Below are 22,048 nucleotides of genomic sequence, written 5' to 3'. Positions count from 1 at the left end.
CGTTCGCAAAGCCCAAGCGCTCCGCGTTCCGCGCGGGTGGCGGTCGCCGCGGCCCTGCAGTTGCGGCAGCCACGCGGGCTCCGGGAGCGCGGGGGCGGGGCGGGGGCGGGGGGGTCCCGCGGGTGGCGGGTGGCGGGCGCCGACGGGGGGAGGGAGCCGCGCCGTCCGCTTCCGCCGCCCCGCAGGGGATTCCCCCAGCCCAGCGCCGGGGGAAGTCCCGGGGCGCGCGGGTACAAGAGAGAGCGGCGCCGCGGAGCGCGCCACAGGCCGGCCGTCCCCAGCCATGTCGCGCGGCCTCCGGCTCCTGCTCCTGAGCTGCGGTAGGGCCCCAGACGCCCGTCGCCTCCCCACCCCGTCCTGGCGACCCCGCCACCCCCAGCCCCCCGACTTTCTCTCGCTGGCTCACGCCGCTCTCTCTGTCCCTCTTGCAGCCTGCAGCCTGGCGCCCGCGGCGAGGGAGGTGAAGGTGGCTTGTTCCGAGGACGTGGACTTGCCGTGCACCGCCCACCGGGACCCTCGGGTCCCCTACACGGTCTTCTGGACCAAGGTAAGCGCGGCGATGCCCGCGGGCTAGGGCTTGGCCGGCCGCGTCGGAGGCAGCGGCAACCACCTCCCCTGGGCTGGCCTCCAAGGACCGTGTCTTCCCGACGCCTTCCTCACCCCTACCCAGTCCCACCGGCAGTGAGGTACAGGGCGACTTAAATTTTCTTCCCCAAGGACCGAATTCTCTCCCTGCCCCTAGAGGTGGCCTGAGATGAATGGTCCAAATAAGACGCTTTGGAAGCGCAGAGACCCACTTATCTGGATGAATTCTGGACGCCACCTGTGGTTGTGGCCAGGGGGCTACGAAGGGAGCAGTTAGGGCAGATTTGGATGTTGGACAGTAGGAATGTCCCCCAGATTTCTGATTTCTGGGGTGTTGAGGGACTGTGGTGTCCCTAATTTGGGGGCGGGGAGGGAAGGAATAGGCACTTTGAGAGGAAGGCCACTAAGAGCTAGTCTGATGTGGTCTAGGCTTGTTTCCCAGGTGGGAGTTGTCTGTCATCGGCTTTCTGGGTTACCCTGGCCCCTAGCTTGTCCGTGCTACTTGGCGCTCTGGCAATCCTGAGCTTGGGGGGAGGGATTTGGGAGGGGGCGTGAGCAGCATCCAGCAAGTAAGAACCAGCGTCACTATGCTCTCCCCCCCACCCCCCCCAAGAGAATTGAGTTGCATTGAGGCTTTTTCAAGAGTTTCTCTCCACTGGAACATTTTCAGAGGCCAGGACTACAGTTCTGGCAGCTTTGCAAAGTTGCACAGTCACTGGGCTTTTGTTCACCTCTTTAATGAGGCTCTGCCTCCACAGCATCCCCAGTTTAAAGCCTAGGGCACTTGATACCCCAGCCTTACTCTGGGGCTCTGATTTAGCATCTTAGGAGAAATCTCTGTGTTTGGTGCTTTCTACCCAACGCAGGGCTTAACTTCTGCTCTCCGAAAGAGAGATGCTATATGAACCTGCACATGTATCTGGCCTTTTAGCAAGGCAGTATTGGACAAGTGTGTGTGTGAGTGTGTGTGTGTGTGTGTGTGTGTGTGTCTCCTCTCCTGACCAGACGGCCTCTTTCCCTGGGACAGGGCTGCACCACTGTTCTAGTGTATTCCACGCAGCACCCAGTGTTTGCCCTGCTAATTGCGAAGGTGCTCAGTGAATTCAGGTGGGCACTTGGTGGGTTACGTCAGCCGGAGATGCTGCTTGTACCTTGGAACGCCGTATTATGTAGGAAAGTAGGTTTGTTACCATTCCTACTTAGTTTCCACTTCATTCACTGTGGGATCAGAGAACATAACAACTCCTCTCCTAAAAACAATGGCATTTAAGCAACAATACTGTAAACCCATTGTTATTTGCTCACTGTCTGCCAGCCTCTGGGGTAAATATTTACATCCATTATCTGTTTCAGTCCTTCCAATGGACTTAAAAGATCCACACTGCTATTGCTATTCCCATTTTACAGATGAGGAAACTGAGCCTTAGGGAGTGAAGGAAGCCGCTCACTGTTATACAGCGTGGCTAAATGAGAGAGATGAGATTCCAACCAGGTAGTCTGATTCCTTAGCCTGAGTTCTCTGTTTTCTACCTCTGTTATTTAGGGTAAAGAAAAGTCTCCTTGATGTAGCCAGGCGGGGACTTAGTTATCTTAAAGAAGGGGGAAAACATGAAACCATGATCCCTTCAAGAGAGGAATATAAAAAAGAAAATAATATTATGATCCCCAGGGAAGTAATTAAAAAGTGCTCGTGAAGCAAGTAGATGGAATTTCAGACTGTAAAGTTCAAACAATTGTCAAGGTAAATCTTCTTGCACAAGGTCATTTGGAATGATGCAGTAAACCGTAGCCATTAACCTTTGGCTTCTCCTTGGATGTCAGCTGATGATGTAACTCTGTAATGTATGTACTTGTTTATTGAATAGGGTTCTCGCATGATTTACCCTGAATGTCTCTCAAAACTCTGCTTGTTTTCTTTTAAGAAAAGACAACAGTCTTTTGGCATTTTCCTTCTCCTTTTGGTTCATGGACTAGGGCTATTGAAAGATCATGCCGTCATCATTTTTCTAAAAGAGGGAACCAGCGATTGAGTTTTGGTGGAAAGGAAAGCTATGTTCTGCCAATCAACTATTCTGCCACCTTGAAAATGAAGTGGATTGTTCCTTCAAGGACTTTTTAACAGGCCTCAGGATATTCGGTAGATATTTATTATTTTCTGGCCCACTAATTACACGTTTGCATCGATTGTGTTTGTATAACACAGATGGATAGAGTATTCTGGAAATAAGGTCAGTGGCGGAACACTGAAACACTCGGTTTTACAGAAGATTAAGCATCTTGTCTTATCTCCCCCCAACTTTCTTGTACAATGTTTCATGGCGGAAGTGGCTACGAAAGGAGACATTTAAGCCCGATGACCACAGCGAGCTTCGTTCATGTCACCTCTCTAGCTGTCACTAGTGTGGCTCGTCAAATCTCTCTGCACGTGCTGGGCCAGTGAAACAGAGAGTCCCTTAGAGTGCCGCTTTTGTTTTTATTTTTGTTTTTGTTTTTTCCATCCACCAGATGGATTCACATTCTCTCAGGACTTCTGCATATCACAATTACAGTTATAATGACTCGCAATTTAAAATTCCGTGTACCACTTAGTTCCCCCACACCACAGGGCATCCTGCCACTGTCCAATTGGCAGCGATGACTTGCGATTACCAGAGGACCCATGTAAGCCATGTGTTTCTTATCATGTGCCTTTTACCAAAAGACTCAACGCAGAGGGCGTCCAATTAGTTGGTAACATTAGGGCCAGTGAGGATGAAACAGTATCCATTTTATCCTTTCTGGATAAAGAGAGGGGGCAGCGAGAGGAGGCTGGAGGAGGCTTAACGTAGATTTACACAGGGCCGGCAGAGAGAGCCAATCCCTGTTAACTCAGCGTTTATTTCCCACAGACCACTGCCCTTCTAACTGGGATCCAACAATGGGCGCGCAACTTGTCCTATCCTGTAATGTACCTGTTAAGGCAGCATGGACGGTTAAGAAGACATAGAAACGTGAAGACACGTAGCCTTTAGGACAGTAGCCAAATTTAGCTTTTAAAGTTGTGAATCGACAGTGTTTGTTTAGGGAGGTAGTTGGGGAAAAAATGCAAACAGACTCTAGCCCAGCACCCTCTCCCACCGGCTGTGCCTTGTGTTAGAGGGCACGACGCCATCCCATGTCGCCCAGGAGTAAGGACATGCATTCAAGGACTACCTGTGTGCTTCATGGTGGGCCTAAGTGGGTCCACACTCCCCTTAATGAAGCTGCACTAGGTTTGCAGGGAGAGGTTGACCCTGGATGCAGTGTTTGGGGTGGCGATGTTCGCTACTACTACTAACAGTGAGTGGTTATTTATCAGGGAGATGTAGTGCCAGGCCTGGGAGCCCTGACACGCTACGTTGATACATAATGAAAGAGGATGTGTAGTGTCAACCTTGGATGACACTGTGGGGGGGTGAAGACAGAGATGCGTCACAAGACAAATGCCCTTTTCAGATGATTTCCAAAGGAAGGGAGAAAGGGGAAGTATGATAGATTTCAGAAATCAGTCTTGGGTTTGTAAGAGTGAGAAGAGATCATGGGTTTTCCCCTGAACCAAGGGAGCTGTCAGAGAGCAGGTTAATGGCTTGCATGAGGCTACTTCACAAGTTCAAGGATAGTCACCATGCAGATCTTGCTGGTCCTTGATTTGTTATGAAGCTATCTTCCATGCATGTTGCTAATTTCCTATTCAGTGTATTTGTGTTTTGTGTCTCTACCAACTTGTGTGATCGTGAACCCCAAACCAAGGAGGTACTGAGGAGAGCAGAGGCCCTTAGTAGAGGCTGGAGTGGATGAATGATCTGGGCAGATATAATCTGTACAGCCACAAATGTTGATGGACCCATGAAGGATCCAGGGTGTGCCGCTCACTACAGTTCCTTGATTCTAGAATTTTACCTGTTGTAAGATAGATTTAAGAGCATGTCTTTAGGAGAAAAAGAAAACATTCCTCCATTAAGCGCAAAAGCACTGTGACACTGAAATGTGAACACGTTGTGTGTGTTAGCCTCATAGAAAAGTCATGCTGTCGACATTGACATCTTGGTCTAAGTGAGTCACTTCGATGGCCTCTACCGTAGGTCAAACCATGAAAGACCTAAAATTGGTTTTCAGATGTCTCTTATCTTTACACTTTCACTCTTAAAGATTTCTGGGTCCCAGATGCGGTCCAAGTCCTTGGCCTCGTGCTGGCCATCCTAAGATCAACACGGGAATTTTACCAAAGGACCGTCTTGAGCAAAGTCATGGGAAAGGAATCCACAAGCATTTTGGGGGAATCAGTGGGGTGACCAGTGATCTGGAAGGGAGAACTATATAGGAAAGGGCTGGGAGGTGTTACAGAGAAGGTTTGGAACTGACAATGAAGGACCTTGAATGCCCAGTTATAATGCCTTAAACTCCTTTGGGCAGCAAGGGGTCATTGAAGGTTTGTAAGCAAAGAGGATGACATAATGGCATGCATTGGTAAAGAAAAGATGATTTCTCATGGTGAAATCAGACCACGATTCATCCGAGAAGATGTGTCACAGAGGGAGGCTTTGTTCTCACATGATAGCAAAAACAAAACAAAACAAAACAAAACAATCAGGTTGACTCAGCCAAGACTTCAACACGTTTCTGAGATGTACCTTCCCTTCGTTCTTGGTCACCAGTTGTGTCCCGTGGGTCTGCAGAGGAGTGGGCAGCCCAGCACGTGGCCACCTGATAGGGGCCATAGACGTCTCAGCCCGCTGAGACTGGTCCACCATTGAGACTCTGGTACAAACACAAACCAGAGAAAAGTCGCTAACATCTTTCCGTGTGCAGAAGGGTAAGGAGGAAGGCAGCTGGGAGTGAAAGAGAATGAAATCGAACACTTGTTTTCCATGAATAGAAAAGGGGGAACCTGGGTCATGTGAGCACTGGATTATCTTAGTTCTGCATTTGGTTATGTCACTACACAGAAAAGAAGAAGTGAGGAGAAGGTCTCCGTGATGTAAGGGAAGGTCTCAGCTAAAAGGGAAGACAGAGCTCAGAAGAGATTCTACCTAATAAAGGGTTTCTCCATCTAAACCTATTTGCATAATCTTTTCCTGGCCATAACCCCAAATGTTCTACCCAAAGCCCTAGCTCAAACCAGAGCGCGACACAGGTACTTCCCTGAGATTTCGAGAACACCCACAGACCTAGTTTGGGGTTTTGTTCTAGCACTGGGATGCATCTGGCTGACATTCCCATGTGGGGCATGTAATAGTGGTACAGGATTGGGAGCCCGAGGTTTTTAATAAGCTTCACCTTTCTGTGGGATGCTACCCAGTGTGCCCTTGTCCCAGTTCTCTGGGAGACGAGAGCTTCTAGAAGAGTGGGTAGTTGTTGAGGATTATAGGTCCGGGTGGGGAAAACCTGTGGGGAAAGCAGGAGGCCCAGCTGCCATAGATGATTCATGATCATGTTGGATCAGACACTCTGGGTCGGTTCTGGGGCACAAAGATTCTGAATCAAATTAGGCCTGGATGGTTCATTCCCTGAGGCGTGGGGAGCAGCTGAGCCCAAGGGGCAAGCAGGATGGGCCTAGAGGCTGGAGCCTCGCGCAGATAGCCCCCTCTACCTCATGGTTATATGTGGGCCGGTTCAAGGTGCCCCTACCACACAGGGGTCTTTAGGTTGCAAAGCATTTGTAATCCAGTCAAAAGGAGCTTCAAGTGGGGCGCCTGGGTGGCTCAGTTGGTTGAGTCTCTGACTTGTGATATTGGCTCAGGTCATGATCTCACAGTTCATGAGTTCGAGCCCCACATCAGGCTCTGTGCTGACCCCGAGGAGTCTGCTTGGAATTCTCTCTCTTCCTTCCTCTCTGCTCCTCCCTGACTCATGCTGTCTGAGTGTCTCTCTCTCTCTCCCTCTCTCCCCCTCCCTTTCTAAATAAATAAATAAATTAATTAATTAATTAAAAAATGATATTAAAAAACTAGCTTCATGTAAAGGGAATATATTGGGTTATATAATTGAGATGGAAAAGGCTTTAATATGATTCTGCACACTTCAGTTATACCCGGTATTGTGGGTAGAATTGTGTCCCACAGAAAGATTTTCCCTGGTAGTTGTGAATGTGACCTTATATGGAAACAGGGTCTTTGCAGACGCAAGCAATTTAAAGCGAGGTCGTCTGGATTTGGAGGGGGCCCCCATCCAGTGGCTGGTGTCCTTAGAAGAGGAGACAGAGAGACAGACACAGACACACTGGGCGAATACCATGTGAGGGTGCGGGCAGAAACCAGTCGATGTGGCCATGAGCCAAGGAATGGCAAGGGTGGCCAGGCACACCAGAAACTTCAGGAAGGAGGCATGGAACAGACTCTTCCTTACAGTGTTCAGGGAGCAAGGCCCTATCAGCACATCTTGTCAGTCATCCGCCTCTAGAACAGTCAGCAAATACAGTAGTTTATCTTTGTGTCACCCACCCACCTCCCCTCTGGCCATCCATCAGTTTGTTCTCTGCGTTAAGAGTCAGCTCTTTTGTTTGTCTCTGTTTTCTTTGTTCATTCATTTTGTTTCTTAAGTTCCACATAGGAGTGAAATCACACGGTATTCGTCTTTCTCTGACTGGCTTATTTCACTTATCATTATACCTTCTAGATCCATCCATGTTGTTGCAAATGGCAAGATCCCATTCTTTTTCATGGCTAATAAATTCCATTGTATGGCTGTGTCCTATCTGCTTAACCCATTCATCTATCAAGGGATCCTTGGGCTGCTTCCATAATTTGGCTATCATAAATAATGCTGCAATAAATATGGGGGTGTGTATCTCTCTTCAAATTAGCGTTTTCGTATTCTTTGGGTAAATACCCGGTAGCAGAATTACTGGATCATATGGTATTTCTATTTTTAACTTCTTGAGGCACCCATACTGTTTTCCACAGCGGCTGCACCAGTTTGCATTCCCACCAACAGTGCAGGAGGGTTCTGAAAAAATACTGTTATTTTTAAGTCACTCAGTTTGTGGTGCTTTGTTTTGGAAACAAATACAGCTAGTTTAGAGGTTCCTAAATATCCCCAAGACCTGGTTGTCTTTCTGCCCCTCACTCTTCCAACCTTCATATTGGTTTGATCATCAGTCTTCCGATGGCAATGAGATAGTAGCCAATAACGGCAGCCTTGTGTGCCTTCAGGGTCATGTGCGAAGAAAAAGATTGTGCCTCCCTTCTGATATCTCAGCAAATGCCTGCTTATATTTAAGCGGCTTTGGTTGGGTCATGTGGCTGTCAGAACCAGTCTCTCTGGTCACGAATGTCACGTCTGAGTTACATGTGCCTCCTGTAGGACCAGATGCGATGTCCTGTGAAGGATGTGAATCAGAACTTGTAAGAGCGCCCTCTTCTGGGTCCAGCAGGACCCACCGGTGCACATGGAGGAATGATGCTTGGCACAGACAGTGGTCAAATCCCAGGGCCAAAGGGTTTTGCTACGTTTCTTACCATGATGCTTTAGAAAATTTTCAGAATGTTGTGGATATTTTGGACACACTGAGGGCCGAAACATAATTTCTCGCTAGAGCAGATGTTAGGACTTCTAGAACAACTTGGCCAGGGAGGAGACGGGACGTATCAGCGGTACAGAATGAGAGCCTGAGTAGAGTGGAAAGCGATCAGATATGATAACATCTTCTGTTACCAACATTACCATTTGTAAAGCACTTGCATGTCTTTCCTCTCCTGAAACTTTAAATAGCTCCATATAGAAAGTAAGAAAGTTACAGCTCAGGAAACAGGACTCACAGATTAGGTGGTTTACCAAAGATGCCTCGGCTAATGAACCACAAATTAAAGGACTTTGGGCCTTTGATTCCATCTAAACTCAGTGCTCTTGTAACACACAATCTCTCCCTCTTATTTTTTAAATGTTTTTATTTATTTTTGAGAGACAGACAGCAAGCAGGGGAGGGTAAGAGAGAGAGGGAGACACAGAATCCGAAGCAGGCTCCAGGCTCTGAGCTAGCTGTCAGCACAGAGCCTGACGCAGGGCTCGAACCCACCAACTGTGAGATCATGACCTGAGTTGAAGTCAGACTCCTACCTGACTGAGCCACCCAGGCGCCGCCCTCTCTCTTTCTTTTAATTCGCTCATTCACTCAGCAAATGCTTTTTGAATAATCCCAGCGTGCTGGGAACTATTTAGAATGCTGAATGAACCCTGGGCTGGGAAAATGAGAGAGAATAAGATACATTTAGCTCTCTGTGTGATCAGCAGACACTATAAAGTACTATCCACACCCATTATCCCCGGTGTCTTCTCACCCCTTTGTGAGATGTGATTACTCCGCCCCCCCCCCCCCCCCCCCCCCCCCCCCCCCCCCCCCACGTCTGTAGAGCAGACAGAAGCCCAAGAGCTGTTAGGTCAGCTGGCCAAGAGCAGATCTTAGCTGTGGTAAGGCTGGGGCTTGCTTCCAGGTCTGTTGGACTCCAAAGCCTGTGCTCTTAATTATGTTGCCTCTTGGCATACTCATAACTCTCTTAGCAGTCATAAATTCAACTCTGTCTGTTAGACCCAGTAAATTTCAAAGTGGAAAATCATTTTTCCAATAAAACTACACTTAGGAAAAAAACGATGTTAATGCGCATACATTCTACCCTCATTATGACATCAACCTCGGAGCCAAACTATTTTGCACATTATAAAGAGCTGTTTTTATGATGAATGGGGATTATATTGGCACTTTAATTGAGTTAGAAACCAAGGTACATGAAAGTCAGTGCATGAGAAATGCAATAAAGGAAAAGCTGTTCAATGTGATTGGAATATATCAGATTACTTCCATACCACCTTTAAATACATAAAGTCCATACCTTTAAATATGTTTAAGTCAACTTGTTGGATTAAATATATATATATATGCACACACATTTTGACCTTCAAGAAAATCTCTTCCTTTTTAAAAACTTTTTTAAAATTTTATTTTAGAGAGAGAGAGGGAGAGAGAGTTTGCATGTGAGCAGAGGGAGAGAGGTGGGGGCGGGAGGGAGAGAATCCCAAGTAAGCAGTCTCCATGCTCAGCGTGGAGCCTGACACAGGGCTCAATCCCACAACCCTGGGAGCACCACCTGAGCTGAAATCAAGATCTGGACACTCAACCAACTGAGCTGCCCGGGCACCTTTCTTTATCTTTTAGTCAGTTTCCTAGCATATATTTTTTTTAACAGATCTCATGTAGGATTAGTTTGGAATCTAGATTTGTGATCAAAATTCTTTCTTTGCTATAGGTATGGAACTGTTGCTCTCTCTTTTTTAAATGTTTGTTTATTTTTGAGAGAGAGAGAGGGTGAGTGGGGGAAGAGCAGAGAGAGAGGGAGAGAGAGAATCCCCAACAGGCTCTGCACTGTCAGCACAGAGCCCAATGCCAGGCTCGAACTCACGAACTGTGAGATCATGACCTGTGCCAAAATCGAGTAGGATGCTTAACCAACTGAGCCACTCAGGAGCCCCTCTTTTTCTTTTTAGTGTTTATTAATTAATTTTTGAGAGGGAGCACACAAGCAAGCAGAGGGAAGGCAGAGAGAGAGAGAGAGGGAGAGAGAATCCCTAGCAGGTTGCCTGTGCTTTCAGGACAGGATTCAGCGCAAGGCTCAATCTCACAAACCGTGGACATCGTGACCTGAACTGAAAACCAGAGCCTGACGTTCCAGGCACGCCTGGATCTATTGATCTCTTATATTCAAATATGGCAATCTAGAAGGTGAGCATATATTTGGATAAAATTATTTCAATTAAAACATAATTTTGGGGGCGCCTGGGTGGCTCAGTCAGTTAAGCGTCCAGCTTCAGCTCAAGTCATGATCTTACGGTTTGTGGGTTTGAGCCCCACGTCGGGCTCTTGCTGACAGCTCAGAGCCTGGAGCCTGGTTCGGATTCTGTGTCTCCCTTTCTCTGACCCTCCGTGCTCGCACTCTCTCTGTCTCTCAAAAATAAATAAAAAACATTAAAAAAAAGTTTTAAAAAGACATATAATTTTCCACAATAGCATTTTTGACAGAAATATCCGTTCAATTTCAAACATTCTAATTATTTATTTGATTTCTTTTGTTCTAGTTCAAATGTGACCCTCACTGAAACAAAAACACGTTAATTCACATGCCCTTAAAATTAGTACATTTTTGTATTTGGTTGCTTTAGCATTCAGCAAACTTAAAAGTTTATTTAATTTGGGGCTTGCGGTTTCCTTAAGGTCAAATCTCCATTTTAGAGAAAGAATATGTTACTTAAATTATTTAGTTACATTAAAGGCCTTGAGGCAAATCAAAAGTCCCTAGGTTTTCTGAAAATGAGCTGTCCTATATTTTACCCTTCTCTAATCCAACCAAAAATATAGAACCGTCCGTATCAGAGTTAATACATGGAGCGTGGATTTTTAAAACATAATTGGGATGATTGTTTTGAGGCATTAATTTGAGCAAATCGTGTTGTGGCTCAGCACACTACAACATTAGCTTTGTAAAGTGCGCATTAAATAGTTCCCGTCAATTACGCTTGGCTGTGATGAATCCGAAGGTTCCTTTTGTTATAAATTACTATTTCCTAAAATGCCTTTGCAGAGAGGCAATGAAACACTTTCAGATTCGGAATGTTTAAAGAGCGTTCTTTGCCAGTGGTTGATTTTGAGCCAACTCAACTGTTTATAAGAACTCGTGAAACAAAGTTGAGGATGGCCCATTGGCTGGTTGCTTCGTTTACCTCTTTCTGGAATTCTCCTTTGGTTCTTGGACCAAAGGCTCTTGCCACAGGGACTCCCCTGTTACTGTGGTGTGCTGGCTGCCTGACCACAGAACTGAAGTTAATGATTTGAACTGCTGCGTAGAAAAGTCTCCTGGTTCTGCTAGTGCCTGCTTGCAACATTAGCATAAAAGCTACAACCATTTTTGCAGCGGGAGGCAAATCCCAGATTGCCCAGATGGAGTCACAGGAGATCTATCCTGAGCTGGCATCGAGAAGGGGGAAGGCCTTGTGTATGTACACTTGAACTTGAGCACTGCATTGTGTAGGCACCTACAGCTTGAAGCCAGAGGGTGGGTTCTGATATAGTGCCAGGTGCATTGTGTGCCTTCGCAGCAGGTTCCTTTTGCTACAGTTAGTCATCAGGCAGAGACTGCCGCTCATGACTTAAGCAAGAGTTCCCAAGTTCAGCCAGTAGTTCTCTGTGTTCTGGGTCTTTCAGGAAGACCCAGGAAGAGGTCATTGGAAGATGGCCCCATGACAGTTGAGCTATTTTGCCATGATCCCACTGACGGCTCAATGGGTCCGTAAATCACAATTCTGCAGGTCGTTTGGGGTTCTTTGTTTCACCTTTCCCCTAGTTCTTCCTTCTGCCTCTCTCATGACCTCCCTCTGCCTTTGTTTTGCTATCTGAAAATAACCAGAGACCCACTGGAGGGTTTGCCAGAGGCCCACGGAAATCTGACCACCAAATAGACTACTTCTCCCTGTTCCTACTGATTAAAAAAAATGTTTATTTATTTTTGAGAGAGAGAGAGGGAGACAGAATCCTGAGCAGGCTCGGAGCTGTCAGTGCAGAGCCAAGGTGGCGCTGGAACTCACAAACTGAGATCCTGACCTGAACTGAAGTCAGACCCTTAACTGACTGAGCCATCCAGGTGCCTGTACTACTGATTTTTAAAGTAAAATTCTTTTCTGCAAAAAGACAGAAGGACTCCGTCTGCCAGTTCTGATCACCTGCAGACTTGCTTCAGCCAGTTTGGTGGCCAGCATGGTAAGGGGGCCATAGTTTATGTTCCCAGAGGCTCTGGCTTGGGTAGGGTCTGCAGTTTTGATCTTGACTTTCAGATGGATCCTTCCCAGTGGAGGGAGGGGATCACTGAAAGGGACCAGAGGCCCCCAAGGAGAAAACCAGAGAGAATCTCAGAATGATTGTTGCCACCAAGTTTACGTCCTTTCAAACACAGGAGTTCTAGCAAAACAGGGTCCAGTGAAATGTAATAGAAATAACTCTGCCTTTGACATATTTGGAGGCAAATGCCGAAAAGAAAGGCAGGATGAGTGGCCTCCTGGAGGTGTAAGGGCGGAGCCCCGGAGGGGCCCGAGCAGCCCCCTCCCCTCAACCAAGGGCCCCAGAAGGTCCCTTAGGGTCCCAGCCACCCTCTCCCCAGAGGCCCTGGTAGGGGGAGCCGCACTGCCTGGCGGAGGAGGGGAGGGGAGGGGAGAGGAGGGAAGCACCAGGGAGGCCCGCAGTTTGCGATGTGATGTAATTAGGCCTGAAGGGGGACCCACTGGGCTAAATGAGATGGCCTCCTCGGCCCCTCCTTGTGTTTCTGCTTCATTTGTGAACACCTGAAGGCCCCAGAGTGCGGATCCTTGATTATTTAGGGAGAGACCTTTCAACACTAGAAGAACCGTCCAGAAATGGGCTCGACTCTCCTAGACCGTGCGGGAGACCGTGCGGGAGAACAGCCGCTCGTCCGGCCCGTGTGGCGGCGGGGCCGGGACAGGGCTCCTGCGGGCGCGGCGGATCGGCCACCAGGTGTCTCTGCAGCCCGTCCTTCCGCCGCGTCCGCCGGGCGCCCGGGGCCAGGGCGCTGCGAGCCGGCCGGCCTTCCGCGGGCTCCGGGCTCCCTCCCGGGTGAATGCGGAGGAAGCGGGGGTGTGTGTGCAGTGTGCGTGGGCGCGCTGTGTGTGTGTGTGTGTGTGTGTGTGTGTGTGTGTGTGTGTGATTTGTGGGTAGTGTATTGTACAGTGTGTAGTGGATCTGCGGTGTGTGCACGTAATGTGTGTGTTGTGCGTGTATAACGTGTGTTGTGTGTGGTATGTGTGTAGTACGTGTATGGTGCGTGTACTGCGTTGTGTTGTGCGTGTGCATCGTGCGTCGTGTGTGTGTACTGTGTGGGTGTGGCATGTGTGTGTAGCACATGTGTAGTGTGTGTATGTGTGTGGAGTGGATGTAGTGTGGATGCAGCATGTGTGTGTATATTACATGTGTGGTGTGGTGTGTGTATGGTGCACGTATGTAGTGTGTGGGGGCATGCGTGGGTAACATGGGTGTAGCGTGTGCAGCACATGTGCAGTGCATGTTGTGTGTAGTACATGTATGTAGTGTGTGTGCAGCGTGCGTGTGTAGACTGGGTGTAGCGTGTGGCGTGGGTGTAGTGTGTTGTACACAGCGTGTAGCATGTGTGTGGGCAGCATGTGTGTGGTGTGTGTCCTGCGCGTGTGTATGCTCCTTCCTTAGCTCCCCCCGGCCTCCCTGGGCGTCCCCCAACCCTGATTGGTTCCCTGGGTATTGATTCTGCGCTGTGGTCCCCTTGCAAAGTGGGGCAGGAGCTGGCGGCTCCCAGGACAGGCGATTAGGTTCCGCGGCGGCAGGGAATCCTGCTCATCTCCGGGTCTTTCCCTGAGGTGGCTCCTCAGTGCTGTCACCATCCATGGGCAGGGAAGGGATGCTGCTGAGTGCCCGGCTCCCTGCCGGTCCCCGGCCATCCCGCGAAGGGCACGGGCTGAGTGTGGAGCACAGACTGTGGTGACTTACCTTCCTGTTTGCGTCAGTCTGGTTTAGAAGCTTGAGAACATGTCAGTGGAGGACCCGCGGGCAAACTAATTAGGCAGATTACAAATATGTCTGGGGGAGAAAGAACTGATGGGAAGGCAGTCGTTGCCTAATCTTTCAAAGAAGAGGTGATGGAAAGACCCCACCAATTTAACAAAAAAGAGAGTCCAGGGAGGGAACACCAGCCAGAGGAGGTTGGCTGAATTTGGCATGTGCCCCAGTCAGGCTGATCTGTCCTGGGTCCAAAGATGTAAGTTGTCATGGTCCTTCCGTGTGCATCTTGGCATGACTACCACATTATGTGACACAGTCTCTGTGGGGCACCCCTGTTGGCTGTCTTCTTGCCCTGGTAGAGCACCAATGTGGTGGGTCCTGTGACATCATGGATGACCCCACAGGCACCCAGTTATTTAAGAACAAGGGGACCATTTACAGGAGGCACTGCTCATGCACTTCTGTGCTTTTTGCCAAGTTGTTGGGCAGTGGTCTTCGATTTCAGGACATTTCCTAATAAAAGGTTAAGATACCAAACTAGGAATCATTCAGTGGATGAGTTGGTATCTGAAGAAAACAAGAGAACGTTTAATCCAGAACCACCAGCAGCAAAATCTGACTCACAGTGATTCACGCACATCCTCGTCAACACGTTACTACCGTCAGCAGCAACAACACTCTGTCCTTTACTGGGGGTGGAAGGCGGGATATCCAGAATCATAAGCTGCAGTCCTGATCTTATTCCAGAAAAGACAGAGCCTTACAGAACTGTCATGGATTTTCTCCTCTGCCCCTGAAGGTCACACCTACACTTACTGTTTTGTTAAAAAAAATTGTTATGAAAATGAGAGGCAGAACCTTTATGCGGGTGAGGACAGTACGTGCAGGTTCTGTTCATAGAGCCTGATGCAGTGGGATTCTTTCTCGACAGCTTACAGAGAATGGCGAGGAGAGGATGGAGGTGGCCCAGGAGGGTTTGTGGCACCACCACCACCAGGACGGCTCCTTGGGAGCTCTCGGAGAAAGGCTGTACTCCCTGAAGATTGAAAACACTACCAGCGCTGACTCTGGGACATACAGGTGCACTCTGGAGGAGCCGGAAGGGCGGAGAAACCAAAGTGGCACCGTGACCTTGAAAGTGACAGGTGAGGGGACCTGCTGTGCTTGTTTCCTTCTTGCAAGATACGTGTGCACCTGCAGTAGGCTCTAAAATCCGTCCTCTTGATTGAAGTCTAACTGGTCGTGTTTGTGGCTAGAAGCTAAATTCTCCTATCAGAATGTCATAATTTTTTCTGCTCCCTTCCTCCCTCCTTCTTCCCTCCCTTCCTCCCTCCCCTCCCTCCTTCCCTCCCTCTCTTCCTCCTCCTTCCTTCCTTCCTTCCTTCCTTCCTTCCTTCCTAATAAGGACAGACCTACCCTAGTTGGGTAGATGCCAAACGTAGCTAAACCCCCAATCTGGGTGTTGCTTATTTGTGCAAGAGTCCTTTGAAGCCAATAGGAAGTATTGGAGATGAATTTTCAGAAAACAGAGAAACTGTGTAGTCCTAAGTACATCAGTTGATATTCTGCTCTGTGGGTCTTTCTAACCTGGCCTGGGCAGGGAGAGGGGGCGCATCACGTTTCCACCTTTTAAACTGATAAGCTGCAGCATTTCCGTCCCATTTATGATGGTTACATCACCTAGTGCCTCAACTCAGGCCAAAGAAAAAGGGGACAGCAAGAAAATTATATTCCAGTGACAGAATGCACACTTTTGCTCTTTGCCTGGGGCACAAGAATTGAGCCCCAAGATGAGGATTATCTCTTTGGATTTTTTTTCCCATAATTTTTCCTGATGTAGCTTAAGCTCTGCCTTGCATTTGACTTTTGCTCAACATTTATTAGTGACTGAGGCTTGAGACGACAAACATGTTGTCCGAGTTCCTGATTTTTATACACTAAATACTTCCTCCTTTTGTTGGGAACATGAAGGGAATCTGACTTAAGATAATAGTGTTCCTTTTTTCACAAGAACACGATCACTGTTTAGAGCTCAGTGTTTGGATTTGGTTCACAGTTACACACAGACACACGCACACGCACATGCGTGCGTGCGCACATGCACCTTACACCCTTCCTCAGTCTCTATCCCCTTACGCTGCTTTGCTTGTCTACGTGCACCTCCCAGGTCTGACATCTGTTTTATTCTCTGCTGTGTCCGGCACACAGTAGGCTCTCATTCAGTATCTACATTGACGTGATTGACAGATGAGAGCACCGTTGCAGGGAAGAGCAGAGAGAAGAGGAACAGAGAATGGCGGGCTTCCTTTCCTCTGCTGAGGACAAGCTTGCCTACAAGTTCAGTGGCTAGACTCCAGAGTCCCTTGGATCTGGTTCACTTAGGAGCTCTGTGGCTCATTAGTGTGTACCCTTGGGCACATCTCTGATAGCCTCCACACCTCAATTCTCTCATCTCTGAAATTGGAGTGATGACCTCTCCAGCATGGGCTTCTCTGAAGGTTAAATGGGATATTGCCCTGAAATGCTTAGTTCAGTCCCCTGGGTACACTGAGTGCTGAATCAATGCTGGGCTTTCAACCTTTCCTTTCTCAAGTCACAGACCCTAGTGAGGATCCATCTCTACACTATTCAAGAAATGTTGACTCCAGCTTCAGAGGTTACCACCTCTCTCAAGGACCATTCATGGCCCTAGGGGAGGGTCCCTCTTGCCAGTCATTTGCACTCCACCTGCCCCTTCCTGGGCCTTCAAGCAGACTTAACAACCTGGCTGTCCCAGACAGCACACGTTGGATGTCATGTCTGAGTGAGGAGAGGCCATCCCCTTCTGTGTCTCCTCCTGGGCTGAAGGCCTGGCTCTTCCTGACTTTGCATCCCTGAGTGCTATAGCCACAGCCTTTTATGGCCCCTTGGGAAGCCCCTTAGCCACCTTTGCGGCCAGCCTTGGTGGAGGAGATTTCATGACTCTACAAAAATGTGATGACTCATTCAGTAATAGCTGAGCAGCTCACCTTTATCCCCCAGTCCTGTGATGAGAATTCCTAGCATTCTACACAGTATGGATGAAGCAGACATACACACAGATTAACAAATGGTGCATCGTCTGGTGCCAAGACATAAGCCAAGAAATGCCCGACATCTGAATTGGAGGCAGACAGGGAGCAGGGTTCATGTGGTGGGGATACCCAGACCTGCCTCTGGAGCCTGAGTGAGATGCCGTCTGCTGGGCCTGTTGCACACAGATGGGCACCGGTGTGAGCGAGTGCCAGCTGCCACCGTCACTGCTGTCCCTAGTGTCATTTTTCTCCATGGCACAGACATGCAGTTGGGAGTAGGAGACAAGAAGGACTTGGCGGAAAAAAAACAACAACAGAGCAAAGCATTCTTAGCTCTTTATCATGATAGGAAAGTCCTGTTAAATGGCTTCATATTTTGCCCATTTTTCTTTTTTTTAAGGATGCTCTAAGGAACGCAAAGAAGAGACTTTTCAGAAATACAGAGCTGAGATTCTACTGCTGTTGGCTCTGGTCGTTTTCTACTTAACACTCATTATTTTCACTTGTGTAAGTATCTTTTTAAAAACACCTATTATCATTAAAAGATCACCTGGGGGCACCAATCGGAATATATTTTGTAAATAGTGTGAATCATTAATGATGGCAAGAGATGGTTTTCTGTGAGCCATGCACTTGCTGAGGCTTCCGTGCTGTGAGGATCCGTTTGAGAAGTGCCCAGTGTGTTTGGTATCTTGTTGCTCCACACAAAGCACTGCCAAGAGAAAATGAAGTAAGGTGTGTGAAGGAAATTTGAGAAAGGCCACAGGATCCTTCTAGAGCTCCAGAGGCTCTGGTGGTGACAGTGGTGGAAAGTGAGGCTCTGACTTCCCATCATCCTGGGACAAAGGCACGACTCTGCCGTAGGTGATTGAGGCAGCCCCGCCACACGGTGGTAGATCTGTCTCCTTCTCTTTCCTCCTGGTGGTTCTCTTACAGTTTTGGAGCTTCCATCCACTCTTTGGGAATTACTCCTGAGAAGCCAGAGGAATGGGGCATACAGGCAGCGTCCTAGGGTAGAAGATGGCTGGCCGGTGCCGAAGTGTCCTTGACAGTCACCCTTGAACTATGGTAGTGGGCTCCAGCTTACAGACCCTGAATCTCTTTCTGCATGACTACTCACCTGAGTTGACCAAAGTCATAGGAGAGCAAGGCCAGATTTGGGCCTGACCCACTTGGAAGTGATCTGTCCCATATGTCTCAATCAGGAAGGACTGGCTACTTAGGGGCCAGGACAGACCTCACCCAAGAGGGCCAGGTCTTGTCATTCACTAGGCCCCTGTATTCACTTCCTGGCCTTTCTGGCCATGTGCTCATCTCTCTAGTTGCTGCTGTTTTGGACATCAGTCAGTCAAAAAGACTCCCATGAGCCTCTACTGGGAACAGGCATTAAGCGAGGCACTGTGGAGGATATAAGACATAGTTCCAGCCCTCAGCTTATGATTTGGCCATTAGAGTGCTTTGCACACAAGATAATTAGAATTACCGGAGGGTAAATTTAAAACATGAATGGCTCTAGTTTCTCGTTGGAAGATGCCTGTTTCAGTGGGCCCTGATTTTCCATCCAGATAATGAACAGTAGGGGCTTGAAATGGCCCCAGGCTATAGCCCGTGAGTCTCCTGATTACAGTTTGGAGCTGCCAAGGCAATGGTACAAGCCCACTTGCACAGTAAGCGAAGCGACCAGTCTAACAAGGGCTTCCGGAATGAGCTGTGCAGCCAACTTTTAGTGCATGGAGCTTAAATTGAGGCGTCCACTGTTGCATTTTCCCAAGTGCTCTATTTCTCAACTCCTCTCTTTTGTTTTTCAGAAGTTTGCACAACAGCAGAGTATTTTCCCAGATTTTTCTAAACCTGGCACACAACGAGCTTTTCTCCCAGTCCTCTCCCCAAATAAGCATTTGGAGCCAGTGACTCTTCTCAAGACAGAACTGGTATGAGCAGGATTTCGGCATGTTGTTTTCTCTCAAGTTGAAGATAACTCAGCAGTGTGCCTTGTAGGTCACACTGGACAAAAGAAGAGTGAGCCCCACGCTGATGAAGGCATCCTTCCCGTGAAGTCCTCCCGGAAACTGCAGGTCGCAGCCCACTCTGTGAGCAGGACTTTGGAAACTATTATGGGACCACATTGCGTGGGGCCCCCTGCAGGGAATTTCTAGAGCTGCTTCTTCATGGCTAACTTCTTAGCATTGTATTCAGCTATCTGGTCAACCTCTTGGTAAGCTTTTCAGTCTGACACAAGCTATGGCGAGATGCCATTGGAAAAGAGTCTAGGGAAGTACGGATGCCCAGAGCTGGCCCTGTGACAGACTCTGGAGGACCTTGGTCATCTTCACCTCTGGAAAACATCTCTGGAATTTGCCGTGTTCTCCTGTACTCACCCAGAAGTTTCATGTGTAGGAGAAGTTGACAGGCCAAACTGTGAGACAGTGGGGGATAGTTAGCAAATCGTTTCCTGGCGTGAAGGCTCCGCTGTTATTAAAGAATAGTATGTGTACCTAGAAGTATCAAGTTGATGAGCTGTTTCCCAATGGAGCCTTTTCATCTGGAAAGACACGCATAAAGAAGCAATAAAGAAGAGAGCCGCATTTATTTTGATATCCGTAGATACCTGCTGAAGAAGGATTGGTCTTTCCTGTATCTATAGTTAGGTATCAATGCTACGGCACAAGTGACCTCAGTATGGAGAGAATGAAGTCAGAGAGGATGACCCGAGGATCGTGAGATAGTGATGCCCTAATGGAAATGCTGGACCAGTCATGCCATCTGGGTTCCAGCCCAGTTGTCCCACTACCTAACTGTATGATCTTGAATGGGGGTCTTTATGGTTTCTGTTTTTTCGGTTGTAAACCAGAAGGTGGTTGTAGGAGTTGATTGTGACAATATATGTGAAAATGCTTTGAAAAAGCATGAAACACCATAAAAATTTGAAGCTATGTTGGGTCATTATCCTTATTCTTACAGTGGTGTTCTGGGCAAGAGACTGCATCTCATCGTTCATGTTTGTCTTTGTTCCAGACAAAGAAGGCCAGACATAGGCTTTTCCATCATTTTCTAGGAGTTCTTTTGGGGAAGCAAGGAGGCCAGGTCAGAAAAGCACCAGCCAAAAGTCCTCCAAGTTACGAACACACAGGAGCCACTGGGCCATGGGGAGAAGAGAGTCCATAAGATGTGACATTGACCTTTGACGGTTGTTGGGTTTCTCTTCTCAAACTTGGCGGCCCTTTCCCTACTTGTTTCCTAAAGAGATTTTATCCCATTAGTAGTGTGTGTGTTGTCCACACTTATATGAGAGAGTGAAAGAAAGGCTAAGATACTTCAGTGTTCCTGCTTCTTTGTCATAGCCTCATGCCATTAAGTGGCTGCATGTGAATAGTGAGTGTTTCTCTTTTTTATATTTAAAACTACTCACAGAACTTTGGGATAAGTAGTCTGTTTGTAAAGTAGTTTGAGAACTAGAACCCAAGATGGAATTCTAGAGAGAGAACATTGGCTGAGTCCTTCCTCCCAGAGGGAGGCCATTTATGGCAGGTGGACCTCTATGAAACAGCACCTCCTTCTGCCCAAGGAAGCCCCTGCATCCCTTCTCAAGGTTCTTGCCACTGGGTAGTACATGATTCACTTGACCGCATGTATGACTGCTGGTCGGGGTGGAGAATAGGGTGGAAAGAGGGAGGAGTTTCACTTCAGAAGGTTGTGTGTGATCAGGGTCTCTGCACCTAAGATTCATGGGGTTTAACGCAAGATTCTCAACTAGGTCCATTGGCCTCAAAATGATAAGAACAATCTAGGACAAGTGATTCTAATAGTTACAAAAGTGTCATAGATACCTTTTTTCATCAGAGATGAATCCTCTTTGGAAAATGGCTCTTTATAAAGATGAATGCTCATAAAATTTCTGTAAAAGCTGTAGATTTCCTTTCAGTGGAATCAACTCCATTCTCAAATGCTCAAACAGAAGTGCTGGGGAGACCATTGGCATGGTCATTAAGAGCTCAGAGTTCATACTCAGCCAGGTTTGAAGCTGCATCCCTTAGAAGTTTTTACCACTCTGGGCAGGAGACAGACCTCTCTAACCCTCAGTTGGCAGATCTTTAGAATAGGAATAAGGACAGTGTCTGCCTAATAGGTTTGTTGTGAGGATTAAATGAGATCATATATCTTGGGGCTGAGCCCGGTATCTGACATGGAGTAAGCCATTGAGTAATCTTGGAACAGGAAAGAACAAAGAGGCAGCAGAGAAGGTGGCAGTGGCCATGAATCTTTAACAGACAAAGTGGTTTTGTTAAAAGGAAGGAACTGAATTGGTCTGGGGAGTCATGTTGCTTTCAAGGGATTAATATCCAATGAAACCAAGTGCTTCATGGTCATTAGGATTACAGTTCAGGAAAGACCAGGGAGGGGCTGCCCTTCATTAGCATGAACTGACTCAGGCTAAAAACATGACGGAGATTTGAAATTCAACTTGACATTTTGTGCCTCGTCTTTGGCAGGAGAAAAGAGGTGTAGGGGTGTGTGTGTGTGTGTGTGTGTGTGTGTGTGTGTGTGTGCGTGTGCATGTGTGTGTGTGAAAAAGACAGAAGGATAAGGTGGGTAGGGCAGAATTCATCAAAGAGAGTGAAGTGCTTTCGTTGAGGAAGGTAGACGATCATGGACCATATTTGTTCTTTGTCTCCACTGCTGTGGAGAGCTTTATTCTCACGGTCCTCCTTTGTCTCTGGAGTTAGCTCTGTGGTTAAAATAATTTCATCTTCAGGGGCACCTGGGTGGCTCGATTGGTTAAGTGGCCAACTCTTGATTTCAGCTCAGGTCATGGTCTCATGGTTGGTGAGTTTGAGCCCTACATTGGGCTCTGCACTGACAATGGGGAGCC

General features: G+C 47.9%; 1 protein-coding gene across 2 annotated transcripts; it reads left to right on the top strand.

The window, feature by feature from the left end:
* The first annotated feature begins 208 nt into the window (after window positions 1-208).
* CD83 (CD83 molecule) lies at window positions 209-20,111 on the top strand. Of its 2 annotated transcripts, none has more exons than XM_029943557.1 (5): window positions 209-320; window positions 432-547; window positions 15,057-15,270; window positions 17,579-17,685; window positions 18,990-20,111. In XM_029943557.1, exons 1-5 carry the CDS (start codon window positions 284-286, stop codon window positions 19,113-19,115), a joined length of 600 nt encoding a protein of 199 aa, XP_029799417.1. In that variant the 5' UTR covers window positions 209-283; the 3' UTR covers window positions 19,116-20,111. The 2 variants fall into 2 exon arrangements, with proteins under 2 accessions (XP_029799417.1, XP_029799416.1); XM_029943556.1 differs by having other exon boundaries at window positions 18,987-20,111.
* Window positions 20,112-22,048: the final 1,937 nt, after the last annotated feature.

The sequence above is a fragment of the Suricata suricatta genome, chromosome 7, assembly GCF_006229205.1.
Source record: "Suricata suricatta isolate VVHF042 chromosome 7, meerkat_22Aug2017_6uvM2_HiC, whole genome shotgun sequence".
NCBI lineage: Eukaryota > Metazoa > Chordata > Mammalia > Carnivora > Herpestidae > Suricata > Suricata suricatta.
This window is presented reverse-complemented; position numbering and strand designations above follow the sequence as displayed.

What these genes read in the sequence shown, in the direction of transcription:
- CD83 (XM_029943556.1), top strand. Translation starts at nt 284, where the DNA reads ATGTCGCGCGGCCTCCGGCTCCTGCTCCTGAGCTGCG. An exon ending in GCTCCTGCTCCTGAGCTGCG is followed by an intron (nt 321 to 431) that starts GTAGGGCCCCAG and finishes TCCCTCTTGCAG; the next exon opens with CCTGCAGCCTGGCGCCCGCG. An exon ending in CACTCATTATTTTCACTTGT is followed by an intron (nt 17,686 to 18,986) that starts GTAAGTATCTTT and finishes TTTGTTTTTCAG; the next exon opens with AAGTTTGCACAACAGCAGAG.